General features: G+C 40.9%; 1 protein-coding gene across 5 annotated transcripts; it reads right to left on the bottom strand.

The window, feature by feature from the left end:
* Positions 1–968: 968 nt before the first annotated feature.
* Positions 969–27,462, bottom strand: SLC26A8 (solute carrier family 26 member 8). 5 transcript variants are annotated; one of them, XM_081866881.1, is made up of 22 exons: positions 27,323–27,450; positions 26,508–26,656; positions 25,998–26,100; positions 24,844–25,031; positions 23,141–23,280; positions 21,764–21,880; positions 19,702–19,877; positions 18,491–18,655; positions 17,078–17,227; positions 15,581–15,663; positions 14,001–14,148; positions 13,387–13,500; positions 12,538–12,615; positions 11,580–11,675; positions 10,673–10,779; positions 9,016–9,085; positions 8,202–8,294; positions 7,635–7,766; positions 5,614–5,943; positions 3,970–4,024; positions 3,653–3,846; positions 969–1,477 (listed from the first exon to the last, which is right to left on the bottom strand). In XM_081866881.1, the coding sequence occupies exons 4-22, from the start codon at positions 25,014–25,016 to the stop codon at positions 1,223–1,225; spliced, it is 2,676 nt and encodes an 891-aa protein (XP_081723007.1). In that variant the 5' UTR covers positions 25,017–25,031; positions 25,998–26,100; positions 26,508–26,656; positions 27,323–27,450; the 3' UTR covers positions 969–1,222. The 5 variants fall into 5 exon arrangements, with proteins under 5 accessions (XP_081723007.1, XP_081723006.1, XP_081723008.1 ...); XM_081866880.1 differs by lacking the exon at positions 26,508–26,656 and having other exon boundaries at positions 27,323–27,455; XM_081866882.1 differs by lacking the exon at positions 25,998–26,100.
* Between the last annotated feature and the right edge of the window lie 347 nt (positions 27,463–27,809).

Here is a 27,809-nt window from a genome sequence, read left to right on the forward strand (position 1 = left end):
AAATGGCGGGCAGCTCAATTAAACTTTTAAGCTCCATAGGACTATCAGCATAAAAGGTCTTCAAGAAATGCAAATTAAAAGTGAGGATACCTGCTGAATCTGTGCTGGAAGTGTATTCCACAGCATGGGTCCAGTGACACTAAATACTCGACTTCAGCAATGCTTATTTAGAAGTACATCACTGCAAACAATGCACAAAGTAAGCAAGCTGAAACAGTTTCATTTCCCCCTACTGTTTTTCTTATGTTTTTGCCTGGTACTCATCATGAAGTAGGCAAAAGGGCACAAGGGAGCTATTGAGTTGGTGTAAATTTGAATATAGATAGCAATAATGGAAATCACTTCCTGCTTTTAGCACTAATCTTTCACCTACATACTATACTTTTATCTCAGTCTAAAGGTGAAAGGCTTCTCATTATCCACAGCAACTCATGCTTCTCCTTTTTCTCTCATTTTAAATTCCTGATGCATCTGTCTTCTTGGTATATATCAGGACATAGCAAGCCCCACCCCCTTTATCAGGATGCTCTTGGAAGAGATCACACGGCTGTCTCTCAAAAGAACTCCAGATCCACCATTGCGCTAACCAGAGATTTTCACTGCATTGCCAAAGCTGTGCGGCCTCATACAGATTCTGTTTCACCTTTGACAAGTCCTAAATCTTAAGGCACCCCGGCTCAGTTTGGGATTGGTCTGAATGAATCTGGTGCACACCCTTAGAATCCACTGCTATTGCCAGCAGAGGAGAAACATGGTACTGTTATTTGGCCACCAATGGGTCTTTCATGGCTTCTCTTTTGCTCATTCAGTTGTTCAAAATAGGCTCTAATGGAGGGTTAGTTAAGGTTTCTCAGCAGCACAGCTTCTTACAAGACAGTTCCTTTTCTAGACATTCCGGAGACTAAAAGTAGGGAGTCTTTTTTGTGAAAAGGTACTCAACAATAACACATGGCAAAATGCACAAAAGCTTTGGAAATTAAACAATTTAATTAATGGTTCTAAGTGTCATAGTTAATTTCATTTCTCTCACTCTTTCTCAATGTGTTTCTGATCTGCTCTGTATGTACAACAACATTTCCTTCAGCGATAGCTGGGAAAAAATGGTTAGCTATTTTAACAACATTAATTTAAATGCAGAATTTCAAAAAGGAGCAGTACAGACCTGAATCATGTCACATATGCACCATTTTTTAATGTAGCTAATTCTAATAGATCTCATAATTTAGACATCACTGTTATATTTCCATTTTCCATCCCAGTCTTGATCATCTTCATCTTCCTCAATGGGAGATGTTTCAAGCTGAGGGAGTGCCTCTATATCACTCTGGAGAGAATAAGTGCGGAAAAGATCTGATATGGGCTCATCAATGTAAGTTTCACTCCGTGCACTTTTGATTGAGGTAGTTTCTCTGTTCCCATTGGACTGCATGCTCCTCCTATCTGAATGAGGACTCCTCCCTGAGTGTTGACTCCTATCCTGAAACACGCAAAAATGCACAATGCCTATATATATATTATATTCCCAGTTAATGTTGCTGGTCCATCCAATTGGTTGCCAAATAGGTACTACATCTTATATGTTCGTAGGCGTCCCCATGGCCATGCACCGTTGCAGAAAGCCATAACTCCACAAACTTGCAATTTAGCTGAGGAAGCTAAAATAAAGATGCTCAGTCTGTCCTGTTAAAAGACCACAGGCAACCTTCAGAGAGGAGGGAATTTCTGAAAGCTACCATCTTTTTCACATTTACTTAGAAATAACTCCTGTTGACACAACAGCTAATCTGTGCCTTACTAATTGCATATTAGTCCAAATCTCTTGGGTTCTCTTTGGCAATGCAGAGTAAACAGGCAGCTTGATTCCTAAAGGCTGCTTTTATGATATTCTTCTCAGACTAGCTTGATGCCCAGAAGCATTTTCTGCCCTGAATATGTCTCCTTCCAGGCAGCGCTCAAGAATGGGTGGAGGTGGAAGAAGGGGAAACCAGTAAACTAACCACAGTGGGTGGGGAAGTGGTCATGCTACATGTTCCACATGTTCAGAAGACCTGCAACATCAGGACTGTATAGATAGAAACCTTTTGGCTGAATATGCAGACATTAGGGATAGGGCCTAATGACATGGTGATATTGGGGTCAGGGCTAGCAGTGAAATCCTGACTCAATAAATTTAGCCCATGCATTTAGTCACATTTGGATGTGACCATGCTATTTCAAGAACGGTTAGTCCAAGTGTTTCCAAGAGTATTTCATGTGCACAGGAGGGAGGAGCTATCAGGCTGTGGCAGCTGGCTGGTAGCCGCAAGGTCAGGCCAATACGCTTTGCAGCCCAAGGCAAAGGATAAGATGACACCTTCCCATTCCCATTCCATGCACAGGGGCTGGTTGTGCTGGCAGCTAAATCTTACTTTCTGAGTGATAGGACTGTATCTTCCCCTGCACATACATTGCACTTGTACAACTTCTCTCCACCCACAGCATCAACTGACATTAGCACTTCATTTTACCTGATAGTGAATGATACGGCCAGCCTTGGGCAGCATACTAATATTGAACATCATGATCACAGGGACAATGGGAAACAATGCTGCTGGCATTTATAGGCTTCAGAACATTATGTGACTACATGTGTTAGCCCCCTGGTCTTCCAAAATGCACGGAAAAATTAAATGTGAGGTCCCAGGGAGAAGGTAGATACTATAGCTAAAGCAGGAGTGAGGAAATCCAAGCCTGTGGGCAACTTTTGACCCACCATGCCTCCCCAATTGGCCCATAAGGCTGTTTTAGCCAAACCACACCCACCTGCACCGGAGAAGGGAGGGTTGACAGTCAGCTGGTTATTACCACAGGCATATTAGTCCCAGCCTAGTTAAACTTTGGTGTCAGATTCAGCTTGGGCCAAAGGTGCCTGGGGTGACAGACCATTGGGAGGCTGGTCTCAGGGCATTCCCGCCCCCATCAAAAAATTACACTAGTTAACAGGGATCCCTGACACTTGTGCATTTCACATAAAGGTAAAGGTAAAGGGACCCCTGACCGTTAGGTCCAGTCGTGAACAACTCTGGGGTTGCGGCGCTCATCTCTCTTTATTGGCTGAGGGAGCTGGTGTACAGCTTCCAGGTCATGTGGCCAGCATGACTAAGCCGCTTCTGGCGAACCAGAGCAATGCACGGAAACACAGTTTACCTTCCCGCCGGAGTGGTACCTTTTTATCTACTTGCACTTGACGTGCTTTCGAACTGCTAGGTTAGCAGGAGCAGGGACCGAGCAACGGGAGCTCACCCCGACACAGGGATTCAAACCGCAACCTTCTGATTGGCAAGCCCTAGGCTCAGTGGTTTAGACCACAGTGCCACCCACGTCCCATGCATTTCACATAGTACTCACAATTTAGGTGTTAGTAGAGGAGAAAGGGGGAGAATTTATTTTTCCTAGCAGCAAAATATTTGGGACTGATTCCCTATTGCAGGAAACAGATAGAATGTTCAATGCTACTGGGCTTAATAATTCATCTGGAAAGATCTTTTACTGCTAAAAAAGCCACTGAAACAAATCATTTATGTAACTCCTAGTTGAAATGATCAGACTGCTTTTCTGGATTAGCATTTGTCAGGTCATTACATTGATCACGGGTCTCAACCAACTATTATACCTTTTCCTCATTTAGAGTTACTTCAGCCAACACTTCCTCAGGCAGGATAATACTAGGTTCCACTGGCACAGTCTCTTCCAAGAGTTCTGGCTCCACTGCATAGAGTACTGCATCATGTAAGGTTGGAAAGAACCGTGCTTTAGTAACACACTGGTCAAAAAAGTCATGCTTTTCAAAGGTCCTTATTACAGTGGCTATAAGATTAAAAAAAAGAAAGAATAATCACACAAAACAGCATGATGTGGCTTTACAACAGCATTAATCATACAAACAATATCCAAAATTGCTAATTTAAAAAGTGCAGTGACTATACTCACGATGACAGGCAGCTATCAGGAGTGTGATGCCAATATTCTGAAATGCGTGACACAGCTGTAGAAGGGAAACAATGTATTAAAATGGGTGATGTTTTCAGTTTCTAGATCAGGGGTGACTAACACCTGGTTCTGGGGCCTGATTCCGAATCCCAAGCAAATTTTCCTGGCATGCCACCAATATTGGCAACAGTGAACATACACCAAAACAATTTATAGCAGAAATGGTGCAGGGGTGGGCAGAGAAGTTCAAACTTATCCACCTAATTCAGAGCCCTGATGGGGGATTCAAACTGCATAAATTGCATAAATTATGTAAGTTAAGTACTTTTGCTACAGAAGACAGAGAGACAAATAGTGTAGTTTTTTTAGTGTAAGAAGCACTGCAGCGGAATGAACACAGTACTGTATGTGACGAATACAGAGCAGAATGGAAAACGATGCCTTCCAACATCCCTACTTCCTAGTAATCAGAGGAATCATTTGATAAGATGGTTTTGGCTTCCCCCCCTTGCTTTTGGTATTTATTTTTTTAATGAAAGGCTGTGTACAAATAATGAAAGGCAGGTATACAAATAACTGGAGGAATGAATGGGTACTAAATGGTGGAAAGGCATGAAAAACAGAAAGGTCAAATCTGTAGCCCATTAGGTGAGCAGTAATGTGTTTACAGTCCATATGAAAACCTACCGTATGTTAGCGAAATGCATATATTGTTGGGCAATTTGCCACAGTGATATTTGTTCTTTTCTGAGTCATCTTTTCAACAAAATGACTATTGCTTTGATGATGTAACTTCTTTCAACCCCTCTTTAGTACCTTTTGTTGTTTCCAATTCTTAAGCTTTAGGACGTTCATTTTCAATGCTTCATGACTGCACTTGCTTTTTCAGTTTTGTGGAGTTTTTTTTCCCCTCTTCTGACTCAGTTACGTTCTTAATCTGATCTGACCCCTGTGTGGTTCTTAATGTTTGGGGGATTTTTTTGTTCTTTAATCCTTCCTCCCATCCTTAATCCAGGCAGACTTACATCCTAACACTTTTGGCAAACATCAATTCTCGTTTGTATCTAGAAGCCCAAGTTATGCTCCCAGTTTCCCCATCATCTTTTTTTTTGTAATTGGCATTTATAAATAATTCAATTCTTAAGAAACTTATTAAACATTTGGCTACCAAGACATTTCCTGCAAGCCCCATCATCTTTTTTTTTGTAATTGGCATTTATAAATAATTCAATTCTTAAGAAACTTATTAAACATTTGGCTACCAAGACATTTCCTGCAAGCCTGAAAAACTCACCTGCTGAATGTAAGTGGGCTTGGGACTTAAACATGTGGCAGGATCATATTGCACATCAATCCTCCCTTAAGTAACTGAAAAGCTATTGTATTAAAATATCCCCCCCCCCCACCATTATGGGTAGGAAACTGGCTATCTGAATCATTCTAGTTTCTCCTAAGACTTAGTTTTGCCACATTGCTTGCAGCTGATCTTGCTTCTGCTCTCGTATAACGTGTTCATGACCACCCATATTATTATTTTTTAAAAGGACCTTTAAAAATAAGAGCATGAATGCAAGAGAGCACTAGTTTAAATGAATACTATAGCAAAATAAAAACCACTAAGCTGCAATAGTTCAGGCAACTTACCTCTCGTAACAAATAGGAAGCTTGTAGATCTACAAAGTGTACCATACTGAAGTCTAAAATAATGGTGTGGATCATGTAAGTGGATGTCTCTGATTCAAGTGGGTGCAAATGAGTTGTGGATCTCGTGACAGGGGGGTTTGAGCAAAACCATAACCTGTTGAGATCTTCTTTCCTCTTTACATACTCCTGTCCTGTTTCCCTTTCTATGTAATGAATCTCAGAAGGGTATCTGCTCTCAATTCTTGACCAGCGTATTAATGCCAAAGAAGAAGCAGATGATATCTCATTAGCTGTACGAACCCGCCTTAGAAGCTTCTCTGTGTAAGGTACCTAGAAACACAGGAGAGATGAGGTTCTAGAGCAGGCTAGGACAATACTCAGCTTCATTTATGCATTTTCCCTTTCTCCTGTTAAAATACGTTTCAGAAAACTATGCCTGTGTTACAAAGATATGTTAGCATAGCCTGGCTAAAGCAAGAAGAACCCTCACGCACCCAAGAATTCTGCCATTCTCAATTTAGGCTGCAATCCTACACACAAATTTCACTGAACTCACTGAGCCTTGCTGCTGAGTGGATATGCACAGGGAGGCACTGTTAATCATGCCTCTTAGTGCTATCAAAAGCATATTAATTTTAGAAACTATCTTTGTAAAAACACCCCTGCACTGAGTTTAATGTCCAGCAGCCCCAATTATTTCAATAAAAAAAGAAACTGTGAACTGGATGAGAAATCCATCTGACCCTGTCCCATTTACTGTGGGGTGATTTTCAACAGGAATTCTGATCCAGATATTGGATGGAAAAACTAATGTGGAATTTTCATTCTGACATATAGGTTTGAGTGCTGTAGGTTTGCAAAGCCACCAAAGCTCAAATGTCTAAATGCATAAAATAAAAACCTTGGTGCATTTATGATGGGAATGGAAAACCCACTCTGTTGACCTAAAGGAGAAGAAGGGATTGAAAGGAAGTTTTCTTCCCTTCCCTATTACATGCACAGTATTCCTCTGCAGCATACAGGCTTTCTGCTTGCACTGAAGCATCAACAACAAAAAGCCTTTTCTATGGCTCACAGTGGGACCAGCTCCCACCACTACAGCAAGGGAACAGAGGTCTGCTTGCATTAGAGGCCATTAGCTCAATTACACTTCGAGAAAATCATGTAAGCACAGCGTAGGATAGGCATCTCTTCTTCATGTATTCCTCCACTGAACATCTAGTTTGGTCCTAAGGAATGCCATGTTTTATATAAAGTGATAAATGGAGCTAATAATAATAATAATAATAATAATAATAATAATAATAATATATTATTTATACCCCGCCCATCTGGCTGGGCTTCCCCAGCCACTCTGGGCGGCTTCAAACAAAATATTAAAATACAGTAAGGCATCAAACATTAAAAGCTTCCCTAAACAGGGCTGCCTTCAGATGTCTTCTAAAAGTCTGGTAGTTGTTGTTCTCTTTGACATCTGGTGGGAGGGCATTCCACAGGGCGGGTGCCACTACCGAGAAGGCCCTCTGCCGGCTTCCCTGTAGCTTTGCTTCTCACAATGAGGGAACCGCCAGAAGGCTCTTGGCGCTGTACCTCAGTGTAGAACGATGGGGGTGGAGACGCTCCTTCAGATATACTGGACTGAGGCCATTTAGGGCTTTAAAGGTCAGCACCAACACTTTGAATTGTGCTCGGAAACGTACTGGGAGCCAATGTAGGTGTTTCAAGACTGGTGTTATGTGGTCTCGGCAGCTGTTCCCAGTCACCAGTCTAGCCGCCGCATTCTGGATTTGTTGTAGTTTCCGGGTCACCTTCAAAGGTAGCCCCACGTAGAGCGCATTGCAGTAGTCCAAGCGAGAGATAACCAGAGCTTAGGTATTTTTCATTGAGTGATGTGTAGATGTATACACCAGGCAGGTGTGGGCTTTTGATTTAGGCAAGGTGGAAGCAATTGTCTAAGTGACCCCTGTATGGGAATTCTAAGAGAGTTCTATGTAAAACAAACAAAGAAAGAAATCTCTCACCCTGGGTAATGGTTCAGGTGGCTCACAAACACAGGTACAATTTAAATCCTTTTTCTGTCTAACGCTAGACATACTGACTGAGATCAAAGCTCTCATTTCATTTTCATCAAGTGGCACAGCCTTCAGGTCCATCTGAAATAGAAAGAAGGATAGATTATCAGATATGGCCAGCTTTGTTTACTGCAGAGGTTCTGAGTAGGGAGGGCAAGCCTGTCATTTTCATTTTCTCCTTTTTCCGATTTTAAATTTGGTTCTCCACATTTCCACATCTGTTTATGATTATATGCTGTTGTCAAAGTCCTCATTAAAATTCATAAGCATTTAGTATAATTCTCCTAATACACACTTTGGTATGCAGCTTTGCCCGATATACACATTTTTGCAAAGAAACATTTTCCAATAGAATGCACTTTTGTATATTATTTTCACTAATATGTGTATTAAATGCACATTTTTCCCAGTATATGCACGTTTGTGCACACTACAGAAGAACTGCACCTCAAAATTCAGAAAAGTGCAATTTTGGAAGGATCTTTATCTAATAATCATTTGGAGGGCACCATTTACCTTATGTAAAATGTAGGATTTGAAATGTTTCATGTTTGCAGTTGAAATGGAGGCACAGCACTGGAACATTTTCACCCCCTGAATCTCAATAGCCTAAAAAGAGAAATAAAATTTAAGTCTTCCTTAGGGGAACCTGCAACAAAATGTTGCAGTGTACAGTGCTCCAGTTCAGGATTCCTGCTGCGATCTTTCTCAGAATACAGTTTACCATTCCTCTGTAGCCCCAAGAGTCCATCAGCATTCATTGCCCAATAAGTATGCAGAATCACAGCAGAACTGTTTTTCGATTTCCCTCCTGCTCCATGGATTAATTTTTATCTCCGCAAACTTTTCCCAGTCCTATCAATACCTTTCTTCTGTGCACGGATGACACCATTTGGCTACATAATTCACATTTTTATTGAGATTAGTTGCTAATAAACTGGCACCCTGCAAAGAAGAATAATTTGCACTATCTAATACCAGAGGAAGCCAGACATATAAAACAACATTTGGACCATGCAGAGATTGAACAGAGTATATAACACAACATTTGTGCTACAAATCTGCTTTCATTGCTCATGTCAGGGTCACCAAGCTATAGTTGTTAATTAAATCGTGTCAGAAGGATCACTATGCTGTGTATTTTTCAGAGATGCTTGTGGGGTTCCTGCAACACTGTCTTTTCAAGTATGGCTCTTCATTACGAGTCATAAAGGTGGTAATTATACACAACACCATTCCTGGAATTAATTCAACTTGATGCGTCAGCTGCTAGTGTGCTAGTGAAGGGGACTGGTTACAGCAAAGAATATTTATTCCCTCCCACCCTTACCTCAGCATAGTCAGAAAAACTGCGATAAATATTGGTGTTTGGAATCTGACCCAGTGTCAACATCTTCATTCTGAAACAAAATGTTAAGTTAGACTGCCTTCTTAAAAATTGAGTAGAGCCAAACCTTTAGCCAAGGAAAGAAACCATGACAGACAGAGACAACTATCCAACTTTGAATGTAGTTTTAAAGAATGGAATGGTCATCAGCTCTCCTTGAATTATCTTTTTTACTTTCATGTCTCTCCATGGAGAGTGGATAAGAAAAGAGCAGGTAAAATCTGATCCTAATCTTGCTGTAGTATGGAAACAGAGCATTTAGTCAAATGTGCATTATGTCTCTCCATAAGAATACATACAATATTGTTACTCCAGGCTCAGTGCCAGACCACAACTTGTATGAGCATCAGTTATATCTATAGGGAAGGTGTTTTATCATCTTTCTCTCTTTGCCCTTGCCATGCACAGATCAAAGAAAACAGTGGTTATTATTTTTTCTAGTTGGCTTGCAGAAACTCCTGCCCCTCCACCCACTCACTGTTTTCCTTAGATCATTGCTCAAAATCATTGCAAGCACCACAAATACATGACAGTGTTTTCTCTTTAGTTAAGTCTATCTGACTGGAACCCAAGAAGAGATCCTTTCAAGTTACGCATCTTCCCCAATTTGGGCAAAGCGATTATTGCCCAAAGCACCCATCTCCAAAGGTTTATAGCGTATGTGACCTTGCTCACACTGTCTCAAGCCCCAGTTGCTTGTGCTCTCTCTTCCACCACCCTGCTACCCCAGTATATGGTGAGAGGATTTTACTAGTCTTTGCACTGAAGAACAATATACATTGAAGAACAATGCATATTCCAGGCATACTATTTGAACTTCATGGCTTGCTCAAGGGTAAGGCCAGCTGGATGCTAAGTTTGTGTTTTAGTTCACTTTGCACTCTGCTTACTTCTCCTCTGCTTCTTTACTCATTATAATATTTCATGGCCAGTAAACTTGAATTTTAGAATTTGTTGTATGCCTTGAGTGAGGCCACAAATGAGCTAAGGAAGTTAGAGAAGGCACTTTTAATTACCGTAATTAACTAAATGATAGTTATATATTATATCTAATTATATATAATTCATACACTTGTTAACTTTGAATTTATGGGATACACTCCTCCTCAAGAGCTTTTGGTGTAGCACCACTGCAGATCCAGCCTCCCAGTAGCAGCATCACTACTGCTTACCAGGATGGTGTGGCACAGGCTGTTGGTAAAGTCAGGCCAGCATAGGAGCACCAACAGGAGCACTGGATTGACTCTGCCAACTCAGCAATTAGCACATCCTGGTACTGCTGAGCCCCTGCACCCTCACCATCCTGGCAAGTAGCAGTGGAAGGTTCTGTGGTGGCACCCTAATGGCTACTCTTGATCCTCCTCTTTTCTTTTCAATAATCCTGTTAGGCTGTCACAACTGACATCAATATATGAAGAATGTCACAACCCAGCTACTATTCTTTGTAATTATCACAACAGTCTCCTTAGTAGTGGCCCCTTCCCATAGAATTCATCGTTCTAGAAACTTTTCTAATATACTGTGGTAGCAATATAATTCCCTTTCTCAGCACACACTCGCCTGTAGCTCTATAATACAACACTACCATAGGAGACAGTACCTGTGTGACCGCACACTTATTATGAAGAAGGCAAATCCCATAGAAATTCCCAAGCCAATATCCAGACCAAGACAGATTACAGACAGAAAGGTCACAATCCAAATGCCCTTTAAGGAAAAATGAAATAGGGGCAATATAAACTACTTAGCAGGGATAAAGTTGAAGATAAAACAAAGTACAGTGTCAATGTGACAAGACACCCCTCTGCCGTTTTTTGTATATAAAGAATAAAAAATCTGAAGTACTGGTTATTTAAACTATGAAGATTCTGTGTTTGAATTTAGGGTACAGTTCTCAAAACTACTAGAAATTCGAAATGATCTATGCACTTTTAACATTACAGAGTCATGATTGGTTTAATAAACAATAACTGATCCAAGAATAAGTAGTGTGCCTATGTGCTCCCTCCTCACCCCTCCTCCCGTGCATTGCTTCATAAAAGCTATCCTAGCATTTTAAACCACAGTTTCCCATGATGTCCAAAACCAGCATCACATCTTGGTTTTATATACTGGTTTGGAGGGAGCCCTTAAACCACAGCTTCCTGGTTGGGAGGTGGTTACTTAACACCACCGGGAAAAACTTAAACACACCTCTAAGCTTTGTTTGCATTGAGGAAAATGTCACAAGGGGGAAGAGTTACATCTCCCACAGTTCCATGGTCCAGATCCACACTGGGACACCCCATGGCTGTGTTGTTGTTTTTAAAGAGATGTTGAGATCTGACAACAGTTCTCTGTCAGTTTGTCTAGCTGGATCCCCAAATCATCTTGAGCAGCTGTACATGCAAATATATGTATGACAGCACATCTACACTGGCATTGCACCTCTGCTGCCGTGGTGTAACATTAGGTGATACCCCATTTAATTCCCCTCTCCAACCCCATGTGGATCATACGACACTTACAAAATCATATTTATCTTGCCTCCACAAGAAAGGGACATCCATAAATTTTTCAAGAAATGGGAACATGTTGACCAGTACAATAGCAGCCACAACAGCCTGTGGAAAAAACAACAATAACTGGCTATTCTTTTGCCAAGGATACACAGCTCATTTAAAATGGCTTTGTAGGAACAAACAGTTTTATTTGTTTAGCAAGCCAATGCTATATCAATATATCATGTTGTATAACTCTAAAGCCTCTACCATTATGTGTACATATTATAATTTTCCTACCACTTTCAGGTAATTTCAGAGGTGGTATTTCCACTAAACTAGTTCTGCCCAAGGTGGAAAGATGGTGCTATCCCAGGAGAAACCAACAATCCCTTGAGTTGCTTCTCCCTACATGTGGTAGAAACAGACCCAGAGAGCTATCCAAGGAAGCACTGTAGCTCTGCAGTTTCTCAGCCACTTGTGAGGTCACAGAAAAACATGGAGGAGCTGCCTCTCCCCCACTTCAGGATCTTTAAGGTCAGAAGATGTGACTTTGCCAGACTCCAAAGACTCAGAAGACAGTCTCAGTGCAGTCCACACCTTCCCCATGCTGTAGGAGCCAACAGAGGCCCTTTAATAATGGAGGTGGGTGAACAGTAAGGAAGCCCCTGCCAACTCATAGGGCCTCAGCAATCTGCTCCCGTGTGTGTGTGTGTGTGTGTGTGTGTGTGTGTGTGTGTGTGAATGTTGGAGCCAGTGCCTTCCATGGTGCTCTGTCCAGGGTCCTGAAAGACCATGTCTTGCTTGTTTGATTCTGCCCTATCTGCTACAGCCAATCTTCCCTATAGCCTCAAAACCGTGACACATTGAATGTGCCAACATTTACATGGCCAAAAAATGTGCTTTTTATATAATAGAATACAATTGAAATATGTCAAAGGTGTGGAATCAATGTTTACTGAAATAGCATTTCACATTAACTTACATTAGGAAGGTACTGGAAGTAGGTTCCCAGCTTTAACACAACTGCCAACATTAAGGAAACTCCAATGAGAGCTGCAAGCTAATTAAAAATAAATACTGCATTAGAAATGTGTTCTGGAACTGCTGCTCCAGTGCTGAGTTCAGTGGTTTAAAAAATCAAAGTTTTTATCAGGTACAACAGTCCATCTTACTGAGAACACATTCAAAATGGTGACTTTGATAGAGGTTAAAACCTTGACATTTCAGTTTGTGTGGATAGGTATTTTTATTAATTTGATAAGAATGTAATAGTATAGAGCCTTGGATCTATAGCAGAAGTTTCAAAAAGCAAAATTATGACGTGCCAATTTCACCTTTCACATACAGTAGTTAACCAATTTGCTTCTGGGACCAATTCAAGGTGCTGATGACTATTACATATAAAGTCTTAAACTATCTGGCACAAGGATATAGGAAATAAGGTAGCCAAGAGAGGTGTAGCTGGCAAGAACAAGCGACAGGACCTTTTTGATGGTGTTACTACAATTGTGAAACTCCATCTCAAGTCAGATTGGTCTCTTCTTTGCTGTCTTTTAGGTGAACATTTTTATTCCACCATTATTTATTCTCATTAAATAAACAACATCCACACTCCATTTTAAATAGGTTTATGTAAAATCAATACGTGTTGACTCTGAAGCTATTTTAGTTCCACATTCCACAGAGTAAAAAATAAGCCCTCATCAATAACCCTACTCAGACTTCCAATGAACTCAGTAGAGCTTGTTTCTGGTTAAACATGTTTTGGATTGCCCATCCTATTAATGGAGGTTTAAAAGAAACGGTGGGTTTCAACAATCAACCAACACACCTGAGTTTTTCCACCTGTCTTCTCCTGAATAACAGTTGTAGAAAGAGCACAACTGACAGCAAAACTTTTAAAAAATGAACTGGTGACATTGCATAGCCCAATTGCCATCAAGTCCTGTAGGAGGTAAATAAAAAGTAATCACAATCAGATTACAGTGGTAAAAAATAATTTCTTTTGAAGTATGATGCATTTACAAATCTTAAAGGAGAATGCATGGGTAAAATTGTTCATGGGAACAGTGAAAACTATCCAGTTTACCCAAGCTTTTAATGTAATCCCACCCTTTTTTTGGACATGCTACTTTTTTATGGTTTTATCTGTTGTGCCTTCTGCTTGATACCTTTCTAATAGCCTTGATTGTGAGTTGCCTTGAGGACCGAATTAATCAATTAAACAAACAAACAAACACTGGTGAATGAATTCTATAATTATCATGTAACATATCCCAGTGTGCACCCCAGCTTGCTTAGAGAACTAGTAATAACTGGAAATCTGCATCCTTTCTGCAGTCATCCTGCAAAACTACAGGAAATTATACGTAATCCTCATTGCTTTAATCTCCCTGTGCAACAAAATCTTCTCAAAGTTTCTGGCATATGACATTGAATTTATACCTGAGTGTGTCTGATGTGATAGTTGTGGATATTTCCATACTTCTTTGCCACAAAAATGAGAAGAAAATAGCTCACTATGGCCAGGGATGAAGCATGCAATAAAATCTTTTTCAGGTTTGAAAAGTCAGGTAATGTAGGATGCAGAAATCTGAAATAAGAAAGATTGCCTTCTTCATTTTTCAATGAACATTCCTGAGAACTCTGCCTTGTAGCTTTATTTAGGTACAGGATTTATTCTTTCTGTTTAAACACAAACACCTTTACTACCCGGTGGAGATGTCTGTAGTGAGAATTATGAGCTAAGCCTTGAATGCTGCAATGAAATCATTTTATTGTTAGCTAACTTGGAAGCTTTGGCCAAAACATGGGACACAAATCTTTTAAGCATGAAATAAATGAAGGTGTAATGATAGAAATGTCTTATAGAGGCATATGAGGTGGGCTTGTCCAGTGATTTCTCCATTTTTGGCCTGAAGTTGCCATCTGTATTCATCTTGTATTGGCAAAATCCTTTATATTAGCGGGTGCTCGTGTACTTTCAAATTATAGTCTGTAGTATGGGGACTAATGGAAGGACAACGAAAATGGATTTTATGACCTCTTGTCGTCACTAAGCAACTTGTACTTCAGGCCTGAGATAAATACTCACCATCTACTATAAAACAGACCTTAATGCCCTTGTTGCATTTGAACGCATGTTCTATAAACATCAACTTTATCTGGATATCTATTCAGACATTTGAATGGCATATATTGTCTTGATCTGTATGTGTAAATTAAGATGTATGTACTGATGCTTATTGCACTGTGAAGGTGAGTTGACGATTTTGCTTTTGTTTTTCCTATTTTTTGTTTGGGTATTTTTTCTCTCTTTTTGCTTTTTAAAATAAATCTGCAATAAAAAACATAAAGCAACTTTTAACAGAAACTAGCCTGGTGACCCAGTGTTGCTGGAGAGGGAGCATCACAATAAATACAGGTTTCATGATGACTGATGGTACATGAACATGACTGACTCTAGGGGCACAAAACTATTTTCAGTGACCAGAGACCAATATTCTTATTCTTAATTATTATTATTATTTCCTATTAATTAAATTTGTATACCACCCTTAATCAGCAGATATCAGGGTGGTTGACAGCATAAAATACAAGATAAAAACACAAAATAAAAACAAGAACAAAACAAAACAAAAATCCCCCCCTTCCTCCCCTCCCACAAACATATTAACCAGCCAAAGGCTTGGTTGAAGAGGAATTTTTTCACCTGTTGTCTAAAGGTGTATAATGAAGGCTCCAGTCCATCCTCCCTGGGGAGAGCATTCCACAAATGGGGAGCTGCCGCCGAAAAGGCCCACCCTTGTATTGCAACCCTCTGGACCTCTTACAGAGGCACACAAAGAGCAGCCTCAGATGATGATGCAGGGGACTTGAGGTTCATATGGAGAGAGGTGGTCCTAGAGGTTTGGTATCGAAAGCTGCTGGAAGGTTGAGGAGAATTAACAAGGACACATTTCCCCTGCCTCTCTCCCAACAGAGAATACTTAATAAAGCAATATATTAAGTTGTAGATTACCAACCTCTGTGGGGCCATTGAAAAAACTCCCATACTGGATTCAGCGTACATATGGGTGTGGGTAGAAAGTATGGTAAACACAATAATCTGTAAAAGAAAATGAAATTAACCAACAGATTTATTTTATTTTATTTTATGTACAATGCATAATATCTACCTACTTACCCACCTTGGAGCAGGTAACAAAATACTAACCAAGTAATTAGAAACACATCCCTACAATTCCTACATCATGCTCTGATTAAAGTTTGAAATTTCTCAGGAATACCATTTCACCTTCCCTGTTAGGGTCGCTCTGTGTGTCCATTTTACAGAGGACAGTCCTCTATCTGAAGAGATATCTGGTCAGATTTTAGAGATGAAGAACCTTAAGAAAGGAAAGCAGAAGCCTTGAAGGTACCTGGATAGCCAACTGAGCAGGCATATTGGCCGCCTGTTCACAACCTTCCTCAATAAGACAACATGTACTGTATTTAAATTATAGTGGCTATTTCTAAATCTGTATCCATGCGTACAAATATGCATATCCACATTTTATGCATATCTCTTCTGTGGGGTGATATGTACATATTCAAAGAGGATGCTTCCAACAATATGTTACAGTAATTTTTAAAAAGCTATCCTGAAATTCTAATGCCAACTCTAACATTGACTCTGCTTCAGACAGCCATGGCGACCGAGCCTACTCTGAACTCACCCATTGAAATCCAGCTTTGGGATTCCTCCGTGGTTCTGTGTTATTGCAGAAAGTGCATTGTGTTTGTGCTCTTTCACCATGGTCCCCTTTCATCAAAGGTCCCACCTCATGGGATCAAAGCCCATACAACCAGGTAATGTTGGGCATAGCTCCATGACATGCAAACGGTCACTGGAGTTGTGGCTGGCACATGCAGGGCTTATATCCTGTTGTGCTGTGATTGGCAACTGAGAACGGCCATATCCCTAGTGCTCCTGTAATGTGGAGCTTCCAACTCCTGTAGAGTTGAATTTCATTAATCCTTCTCTTTCAGTTTTGCCCCACTCCAAAGGCAAGACTGGTGGGGGTTTGTAAGTGGCAAAATGTCAGTCCCTAAATGCACCCTTAGCACACCCCATTTTTTATCTCTCTTCTGTCTCTTCCCAGGCATCTCTTGTTCCTATCATGCTTTCCACTGGTATGAGGATGTGGTTCTAACAGCATGTGGATTTTCTGTTGGTGTGGACCTATTTCCACCAGAGGTGTGTGTCTTCCTGCTCATCCTGACCCCTCCCAGCCAGCAGATCTGGTAGTTTGAATTACTCTGTAAGTGTGCCTAGGATTTCAGCCTCAGAGAAGCTGAATTTACTTGGTGAAATTCTCCTCTCTATACTAAAGCCTAAAGATAATACAAAGGTTCACAGATATTGTTCCTTGGACAGGTTCTATGCTTAAAACACCACTCAGGTTATTTTCCATCTAGTGAGGAAATGACTGTCTGTGAAGCATAACATATTTCTTATTCAAAGAATGTAAGGTACTTACCAAAAGAAGCTCCATAGGAAACTCAACGGGACTATGTTTGTAAGTTATCTTAATGCATTTGCTGACTCTCAGCATTAGTACAGATAGCAAGAAGAGCAGGATACTGGTGGAATTAGCTTTTGGGAGGCCCATGCAATAATACACCAAGTTCTGAGGGGGAAAGAAAATACTCAGCAAGAAGAATTTTTATAAGGGTTAATTAATTCAGTAGCATGGAAATCAAATTCAGTAGTATGGAAAATCACTAACATGCACACACAAAATATAGCAATTGCAGGCAAGTATGCTTTCTTCACAACATTGCTATACATTTCTGTATATTACAACCAAAGAAATCTGTATTCATCATTCATGTGTTCCACAACCAGGGATGGGGAATAAATTTGCAGAACTCAGATTCAAAAGCAGACTCAAATGATTTGATCTAGGTGGGTTATATTCCAGATTGGATCATGTGTCCACTTCAGAATCTGCAGTCCTTCTGATCCCTTTACAGTGCAGTCTAAGAGCTACAAACTGTTTCTGTCTCTCTCTTTATTAAAAAAAAAAACCACCATCAAATAATTGTAAAGTTGGAATGACCCTAATTTAGTCCAACCCCCAGCAATGCAGGAATCACAACTAAAGAATCCCTGACAGATGGCCATCCAATCACTGCTTAAAAACCTCCAATGAAGGAGAGTCCACCACTTTCCAAGGTAGTCCGTTCCACTGCTGAACAGCTCTTATTGCCAGAAAGTTATTCCTAATGTCTAGTAAAAAAATTATTTTCTGCAAGTTGAATCCATTGCTTCGAGATTTATTAAAATCCTGTTTTTAAAGGCTCAAGGAAGGTTATCCATCTGCCCACAACCTGGAGCAGCTATCATGCACAACTTCGGTCCACCCTGGGAGCAATGGGACTTGGTGGTGCTCTAACACTTTCAGATGGAATTGTCCAAAGAAACATGGCTGACCTAAGTTAAAAAATAAAAAGTGGGATCCTATCTGCACCTAATTCCCATTTATGCAGTGTCCTTAGACTGTGCGTACAGCCCCTGTGTGCATCCAGATTTTACATCAGATGCAAAAAGCACAGTCCTCAGTCACATATACATTTCTACACAAGTAAATGCACTGGGAATGTTCAAACACTCTAGCAAAATTGTGTAAGTCTGTACAGGCAAATTAGGTAGATTCGCCTTTAAATGGGAAGTGAATCAATTCCTTCTGCATTCCTACATCCAACGCATGAGTAAGACATAAGGGAAGCCTCTGGAGGGAACTGGTACTGCATTAATTCCCCCCCCCCAAGCAATTCACAGACATTTCAACTAGTGGCTTACAACTTTCTGCTTGCAACTTCTTAAACTGATCTACCTGTCCCCTGCCAAGAAACGGGATTAGCTTTGAGTAAAGGCTGGATTTACTCACGTAAAAAAATGCCAAGGGTCCTGAATGGAAGTCAATTACAATCCCAAAAATGAAGGAGAACTGGGAGATAATAACATGTAGCGCTGCTGCAGTGAGGTAAGCATTGATGAGACTTTCTGACAGATATGTTGTGACAAATCCCAAGCCAATGCAGCACAAGAACAGCTAAAAGGAAGAGAGGCAAAGAAAGAATATGGCACCTTTAAGGCCCAGTTGTACACCCCAACTTTCTGCAGTGCCAAGTCTACTTATAAAAGCTTGCCATGTTACTTGCTTAGAGTCAGAGGCAGGCAGGCATTTTTCCAGCTGTCCATTCTGCAAGGAAGGCAGGAAGAGACTGTTCTGGGGAGTCTCCAAATTAGCCCACCCTTTCAGTTGCCTGAAGTAAGTCTGTTGTTGCCATCCCCCACACTTTTCAGCAACCTCTTTCTATCTAACCTCGGAGACCATTGCCCCCCCATCCTCAGACCTACTTCCCGCCCTCCCTTATAATTCTAAATCTCACACCCCGCCCTGATCTTAACGTCCAATCCTAAAGAAGGCACATTTGCAAATGAGAAGAACAGTTGGAATCAATATAATTTCAGCATGGTGGGGGACCAAAGACCCTGTAAATGCCAGAGAAGGGCATCTGTGGGTGCATGTGCTTCTGCAGGCACCAAGTTGCTGATCCCTGGCTTAAGTTCTAAGGAGAAGCATGAAGGCACTGGAAAATGTTCACCTATTTAAAGTATCTGCACAAGATATCTATATAATCTAATACTCAGCTAATGTTAGTATATTTTCTGACCGTAAGCCCTGTTCTCATGTTTCCCACCTATCTGATCAAGAGTGAAGAGGGATCACACTTGCTTGTCTTGTCCATATCCTCCTCACAGGGAGTGGAGTGTGAGAATGTGTTCTATATTCATGCAACTCTATGTGGGATCTGGAATCCCAATTGTGGCACTTTTCCTGGTAGCAAGGACAGACCTAGGCATGCATAGCCTCTTCTCGTCCAATATAAAATGTATGTATGGAACATGGGAAGGGAAATATGGTTATTTGGGGGAAGTTACTTACAACATTGAAACTGCCCAATGTAACTGGTATTGAAGCCATATGCTATGTCAATCGTTAATTTCACGAATCAGTTTTAAGGAATGGAAAGCTTTCTGCAGAAAAATGTAACATTTCAGAAATGATAACCAATAACCAAGTGTGTTTCCTACCTGTATAATCCCAACCAAAAATGTCGTAGATGCAGTGTATGTTAATACTTCCATATAACTGACCATAAACGCTGCATCTGAGAAGTTGGCCACAGATCCGTTAAATGGCATTCTTAAGTTAAGATTAAGGGTGTTCTGAAAATTTGCCACCATTGCATTCAAAATGCTGAAAGAACCTGTTACCAACAGAAGGAGAAGACCCAAAGCTAAAAACAAAGCAATTCCAACAACCACTTTTGAAATTAAATTTATATCCCACTTTTCCACCAGGGAGCTCAAGGCATAAAATGTCCATTGATAGGTTTCACAGTAGCAGGGCTGTGCAAAGCTGGTAACAGGCCCAGACCAGATGTGAAATGTAGGCCCCATTTCAATCCCCTTTGCCTCTATGGGGGGATTTGAGTAGGTGCCCTCAAAATTGTTGGCCCATTTCAGTTGGACTCCCACTGTTCTGGCCTGCACAGAAGGTATAAGGACAGCCAGTCTGCATTTACGGTATATGACTGACCTGGGCTGGCAAGAGGTTGGAGCTATAACCTTGCTCCATTACAGCAGGAAGGGGAAACACTTTTCAGCCCAGGGGCCACATTCCCTTATGGGCAGCCTTCCAGGGGCCACACACCTATGGTGGGCAGGGACAGCTACTCTTAACTTTGTACAGTAAGCCACATTACAACCCTTGAACAGCTGGAAGTTTCACACACATATACCTGTCTGTGTAGGCAAGGAAGAGGCATCATCAGACTTGTAGGACATATGCCAGCCAGGCAAAAATTGAGAGTATACAGAACAGGGCCGGTGAGTGGTCCGGCCTAGGGAAGAATCCTGAAGGCTGGTTAGAGAGGCCCAGAGGGCTGTATTCAGCTCATAGGCCAGAAGTTCCCCTTCCTGGTTCTACAGGGCTGCTGTCCAGGGTTGGCATTGTTGGGCACCTGCAGAAGCCTACGTCCCAGAATATGCCCCACTGGCACCTCTTGGCCCTGCCTCTGTTGCTCATTCTCCTTGATGTTCCTCTGCCTGTCTCCCCTAAGCAAGTGGACATTGGCAGGAGGAGCAGGGAACAGTATTCTCCATTCACCTGGCTGCGTTGCAACAGGGCCCAAAGGGAGAGGGCGAGTGAATGAGAATTGGTGGCAGCAGTAAAGAGGAAGTGGGCCCAATCAGGAAGAAAGCCTGCCAAGACCAGCTTGCTCAAGGGCCTCAGTAAACCTGGAGCTGGTGTTGTTCTTCCAGGTTCAGAGAGAAGGTGGGAATGGGGTTCTCCTTCCAGCGTACTTCCTACTCTCCTCTGCCATGCCAGGCAGTTTAAGCAGAGCTTTCCTAGGCCTCAGTCTAGCCCACTCTTCACGGGGTGGCCCATTGCACATTGTCAAAGAAGAGGACATGCATCACTCCCCACAAACAGGTGAGGACACAGATATGAATACATTTCCATATGGTAATAGCATGTATAGAGAAAATTATAATTAATGAATCTTGAAGAAGTGAATAATCCATTTCGACACATTATTAAACTGTTTTGAATATCTCTGCAAACCTTTTCACGTGTTACAGGTTTTAGCAGAAAAGAGATCAAACAACACTTCAGTAAAAACAAGACAGCTGATATTTAAGGGGCTTGGTGACTTGTGAGTGAAATATTTATTACCAATAAATCAAAATGAAACAGAAGATGATATGTCAGAAGACATAGGGTAAAATCTAATGGTATTACTCATGCAGATTAAAGACTCTTGTGATTCAACAGAGATTTCTATCAACAAAATGGGGAGGGAGGCAATTTCCTGTCCCACTACAATCCCCCACACCACCTCCCACACTGTGCTAAAGGGTCAGCTAATTCTTTGGAGCAAATTTGGGAGTGGAGGGGCTTCAGAGAGGAGGGGCCATCAGCAAAATTCTCTTCCCCCCCTCTTCTACTGATAGAAGCCTCTGCTGGAGCAAAGAACCTCCTATCCACATGGATATGACCCCTAGATGAATAAAAACAAAGTTTACAATCTCTGTTGGCAAACAGTACATTTCCTAGAAGACTGAAATAGCTGGGCAGAACAGTACTCACCAATGGACATATGACGTGAAGTTCCAAATATGACATATGCTAGAGAGCAGCAAAATGCAGAATAAAAACTATTGATAACTGGTAGCGGTAGTCCGGTTATCACTATTCCTGATAGCCCTGGAAGAATGTGTTTTATAAATAATGTATCAAAAGTATCAGACAGATTGTGTCAAAGCAGACAGTTCATTAAGTATTGGAAGCAAGCCAAGCCTAGTATAAGTGATAAATTACTCTTATAGCACTTTTCTGTGCACAAAGTGCTTTACAATGGTCTCAATAGGAGATTTTCCTTAAGGCTAATTTCAGTGCAAGGTGTGATTCTAATTTGAATTAAGGAACCTTCCCTCCGTGTATGCTGTGGTTCCAATGTAACTGCAACCATGCCCTATAACTGAATAAAAAAAACTTCCCTGGCAGGCTTCCTAGTTGGGCAATTAAAGTAAGGTCTTCTTTTGGCCTTCAAAGCCCACTTCTTCTCCCTCCTGAGTCTCTTTGGCCTCTCTTTCACCATACTTTTAAAGCACAGCTAATGCACATTAAAAGTAATGACCAAAAAAGCCTGGGGACTGTGATTTCTTAAGGGCATTGGGAATTGTAGCTGTTTGATGGGGAAACCACAGTTTGCAAAATTCTTTGAAGGGAAGTCAGGTGCTTTAAATACATGTTGGGTGTGCTTATGGCATTGATCTGCCTTTCCTCTCGGTTTGGCTTTCTCGGTCAGCCGTACACAAATAAAATTAAAAGTAGCACAACGTTTAATGACTCCCCTTATCACCTAGGAGTCAAGGAGCGGTGAAGGAGAAGATTCTGTAGCTCCCATATTTTCTGGTCTGCCAAACAGAGGACTACTCCTCTGGAGTAAGGTAAGGGCAGGGCTGGCCCAGGATGTTTCGCTGCTCCAGGCAAAACTGAAAATGCCCCTCCTCCTCTGCCCAGGTATTCAAAGAAAGCTGGAGAGGAGCAGGTAGTGTGTGACAGGTGCATGGGTGGGAAGAGGATGTGTGGTGGTTACAACAACCACATGCTTGCACCAGCAGTGCCCCTCTCAGCTGTCTGGAGCCTGCCACCTTGTGGTGACCGATTCCCCATGCCTCATGGGCAGACCAGCCCTGCTGCATAAGGGGGACTCCAGGTCAGGGATGGAGAATCTGCAATCTTCCAGATGTTTTTGGACCAAGCTCCCAACACCCCTGACCATTGGCTGTGTTGCCTGGGGCAGATAGGAGCTGGAGTCTAGCAACATTTGGGGAACCTCAGTTTCACCACCCCAGCCCTAATACTTTTTAAGCTTGTGTTATCCAAGGACGGAAACTCTTAAGTATTTCCTAAGGGAAAGGGGAGAGAACTTAAAATAAATAATAAAGACATCTGGTTTACCTTGAAAAATCTGCACCATCCCTACATTTATGCCAGCGTGTATGTCTCCTAAAATCCATTCAGTGACACGATATGAACAAAGCCAGTTTAGAAAGGGAAACACATTGAGAATGAACTTCCGGAAGAGTACCCACGAGAATCTGAAACAAATTGAACTGTGCTGTTTCTAAGAAAAAGCTTTGCAACTCATCAATTGGATGACTTTCTCCACTAACTAGATCAACACCTTTGTGGATTAATACTTCTCAGCCCTGTGCTTTCATTTATGTTTGGTGACAAATGCCAATATCCCTGATGCCTTTAAATTGTGTTCAGCTTAATATCAATTTTACATCCATGGTTGCAAAATAAAAAATAAATAAAAATGTGAGGGTTTCATTCTAGGAGACAGAAATTTGAACACATAAACGTCTTAAGATCAAAAGAAGAAGCTGCTGGATCAGGCCATTGGCTCATCTAGCTCAGCATCCTGCTCTCATAATGGCAAGCCAGATGCCTGTAGGAAACCAACGAGCAGGATCCACGCACAAGAGCCCTCTCCTCTGGTTTGCAGCAACTGGTATTCATGGTTAGTAGCCCCGATAGCCATATCCCCCATGAATTTGTCTAATCCTCTTTCAAAGCCATCCAAGTCAGTGGCCATCACTGCCTTTCATGGGAGTGAATTTCATAGTTTAACAATGCACTGTGTGAATAAGTACAGTGGTACCTCGGGTTAAGAACTTAATTCGTTCTGGAGGTCTGTTCTTAACCTGAAACTGTTCTTAACCTGAAGCACCACTTTAGCTAATGGGGCCTCCTGCTGCTGCTGTGCCGCCGGAGCCCGATTTCTGTTCTCATCCTGAAGCAAAGTTCTTAACCCGAGGTACTATTTCTGGGTTAGTGGAGTCTGTAACCTGAAGCGTATGTAACCTGAGGTACCACTGTACTTTATTTTGTATGCCTTGAATCTGCCAACACCCAGCTTCTTGGGATGTCCATAAGTTCTAGTGTTATGAAAAGAAGAAGAAAAACCTTTCTTCTTCCACTTCCCACACAATGCATAATGTTACGCACCTCAGTCATGTCTCCTCCTACTTGCCATTTCTCTATACTAAAAATCCTCAAACTTAATATATCCTAATGGTGGGGGTGGGAGCTGCTCTATCCCTTGATCATTTCGGTTGCCCCTTTCTGAACCTTTTCCCAATTCTACAGTATCCTTTCAGGGGTGAGGGAACCAGAACTATACACAGCACTCCAAATACAATCACACCATCAATGCATTATCAGCAGGAATTTGCTTTTTCCACAGCTGCCACACACTAGGTTGACATCTTCACTGAGATGATACTGACAGTTCTGACTCCATAAGTGTATATGTGAAATTTAAGGGTCCCCCCCACATGTGAATCAAAATGAATATTTTTTAAATCGTGTGTAATTTACCCTAATAAACACATTTTGGCCTGCAGTTTCAACTAATATACACATTTTTGCAAGCAATTTATCCTAATATAATGCATTTTGGTATGCTGTTTTACTAACATATTCATTCTTATACACATTTCCCCCTAATTTTGCATTTTTGTTTGGTTGGAGAACTGCATTTCTAATATATACAGGAAATGGGGATCTATTGGGTTCAGTGCTTTTGCTGCTCACTTATAATATAAAGTGTCAATGGTGATCTTCAAAGGGATAGGAGTCCCAGTTTACAATACCTGCACTGGATTTTCCGCCTTGTTGGAGGGGTATCAACTTCCCTGGTGGATGTGGCATAAATCTTTTGGTCGTGATCTTGTTGGAATTCTTCTTCATTGTACACTTTTCGGCTGATGTGGTATGTCACCCTCAGTGGCTGTCTCTCATTCACAATATTCTCATTTGAGTCCATTTAGTCACAGTGGTTCTAACATATTAACACAAAAAACCAATGAGATCAGGAGAGTTAATCCCCTACTGCATAAGGTTTTTGAAATCAGAAAGTTATAGTTATAGCAGGGGCAAGCCTGATCCCGGAGACTGAAATTCTCAGTCCACAAAGCAAAACCAGGCCAACTGCTGATCAGTGTGCTGATCACCATATAGTGGTGGAAACATAGTTTCAGGAGGTGGTAAAGAGAAGGCCTGATTTTTATTTACATGCCAATAAACATTTGGGGGGGGGGCGGTATCTGTACTAGCAGCTCTCTGGTCACCTTGATTGTATATAAAATAATGATTAAAATTTAAAAACACAGAATTTGATGAAGAAAAAAACTAGTTTTCCTAATATGCCTTATAAAACAATGTATTGTCCCAATGTATGTTCAGGGAAGTTTTTAATCTGTGATATTTTACTGTATTTTTGGTTTCTATGGAAGCCGCCCAGAGCGGCTGAGGAAACCCAGCCAGATGGGTGGGGTACAAATAATAAATTATTATTATTATTATTATTATTATTATTATTATTATTATTATTATCAGGGTGGCTTTTCCTGAAGTTCCCCACGGCAAATGCATTAAACCTAACTTAACTCAATATATTATTTCTATAGAATTCATCTTACAACTTGTGCCTGCAAAGGGTTTCTTTTTCTTTTTCAGAACTGAGTTAACAACAAGAGAGGAAAAAAATGATATTAGGGGGCTCACATAAAACCAGGCAAATTATACTTTTGTATGAAATATTTAAAAGAACGGAGAATCAATGAGGCAGACAGAAATGGAAATAATTTTACATGGTCTTGTTAATGATTTTAAGATGACCTTGGAGGTTGATAGGCAGATGTTATTTGAGATCTATTGATCTATTTTGTTAAAAAATGTCATTTGTGGCGAATATCCTTTAAAAAGAACCAGTTACACAAATAATGAAAATGTCAACCCTTAATACTTAGTGATATTTGTTCCTGGAAGATGGATTGGCTGGCTTCTAAGAACTATTCAGTACTTCCATCCAGTGACAGAAAACAGAAGTGCTATTCTTTGTGGCAGCCCTTTCAGCGTAATTGAGAGAATTACATTCATGAATCAGCCAAGAAAGAAATAGAATAGAAGGATCATTAGGCATTTCATTATCCTTTTTTATCCACTAACACAGATTTTAATTATTATTATTTTTGATCAGCAATAGCATGGAAGGTGCAATTGGGGGGGGTGTTAGATTCACTCCTTTTGGAAAATCAAAAAGCTTCTGGATAATCTGCCATCACAACATGAAGAATAACTAATAATTTCCCACAAATTCTAGATAGTTTTTTCATATTAGTACAACTGCACCTATGAGCTGGCTATATGAGAACCACTGAAAGAGGATAGAGGATAAGTAAAAGGATAAAAAAAATTGTATTTATATTCTATCTGGTAGTTATAGGAACTACAACTGAACTTTAAGAATTGGCACCTGAATTTGCTTTTCTTGCCTCCTCCTTCCTCTTTCCTTTTGTGCTGTGTCTTCCAGGCAAGCTGGTGGGTAGGGACTCTCTTGTTTTAAATGACTGCGTAAAGGCCCCTCTGGGAGCCTTCTTGGCTGAAGAATGGGGTACAAATGCTCTAAATAACAAATAAATAAGTTGAACAAGAACATGAGAGAACATGTTCTTAAAGGACTGATAAGAAAAGTTTGTTTTGTGCATGGAAACAATTAGAACTTAAAAATTGTATAACCACCATCACCACTCTCATCAGCCTTTCTCTTTAATAATTATAAACTCAAAGTGGCTTGCCAAATTAAAATCTAAGCGTTAACAGCAAGACATAGCAGGGAAGTTTTTTTAAAAGAAAGTATATAAGAGTAATAAGCCAGATTTATATCAGTAGTGGATTGGCAGGGGAATATGATTATCTCCTTTTTTGTAACAAAGTAGTATTTGCTTATATCAGACGCCCCCACCTCCAATATACAGAAACTGCTACCCTATCCATGAGGGGTCCTGTTTCATGGCCCTACTGGTTAGCCCCAACACTGCTATCTAGTTAAAGGTATGTGTTCATGGTCCTATTTCCAAAATGAATTGCAGGCGGAAGAGGTCTTTGCCATCCCCGAGGCAGGTGAATACCTGCTCTTTAATGTGAAAGAGAAAAAGGGGTTGGGGTCCTATGCTGTGTTGCAACAAGAAATTGCCCCCCGCTTTTTGTTACTAGCGACTGACTTATTTTTTAATTCTTTAACAATATTAGCCCAGTTTATTATCCCACTTCCTCTTGTTGTTCACTTACCATTCTGGATGATTCAGCTCTTTGATCTGCTGCTTTCCTTTTCGTAGCTACGTTACTCGTTTCTCTCTAACAGTTAGAACAGTTTAGAACCTCTGTGTTCTTTTAAATAGCATCAGTGGCAGTCTGGCACTGGGACTGAGCGTTCTGTTGCATGATGTAAACATTTCCCAGGCTTCCATAGTTCCACTTGATGGTGCTAACAGTTGTCAGTAATGCCTAATTTTCTGCATTAGTTTAGCATTTCTGTTTGAAGATTATATCCTACAATTTTGCATCCGTGTGTGTGCTGGCATGGATGTGTTCTTTGTTTCCCCCCTTTTTATTCTTAATGTCACCCTGAAGTTGAGCATTATAGGAGTGAACTGGGAACATACTGCTTAATTAGGTACAACCTCAGAGCAATATAGTAAGCCTGCAACTTGTACACATTTAACTTGTGTGCTTTATAGAAACCAATGCGTTTTGACTATATGCACAATTTTGACTT

This window comes from Podarcis erhardii (assembly GCF_964252035.2).
Source record: "Podarcis erhardii genome assembly, chromosome: 6".
Classification (NCBI taxonomy): domain Eukaryota; kingdom Metazoa; phylum Chordata; class Lepidosauria; order Squamata; family Lacertidae; genus Podarcis; species Podarcis erhardii.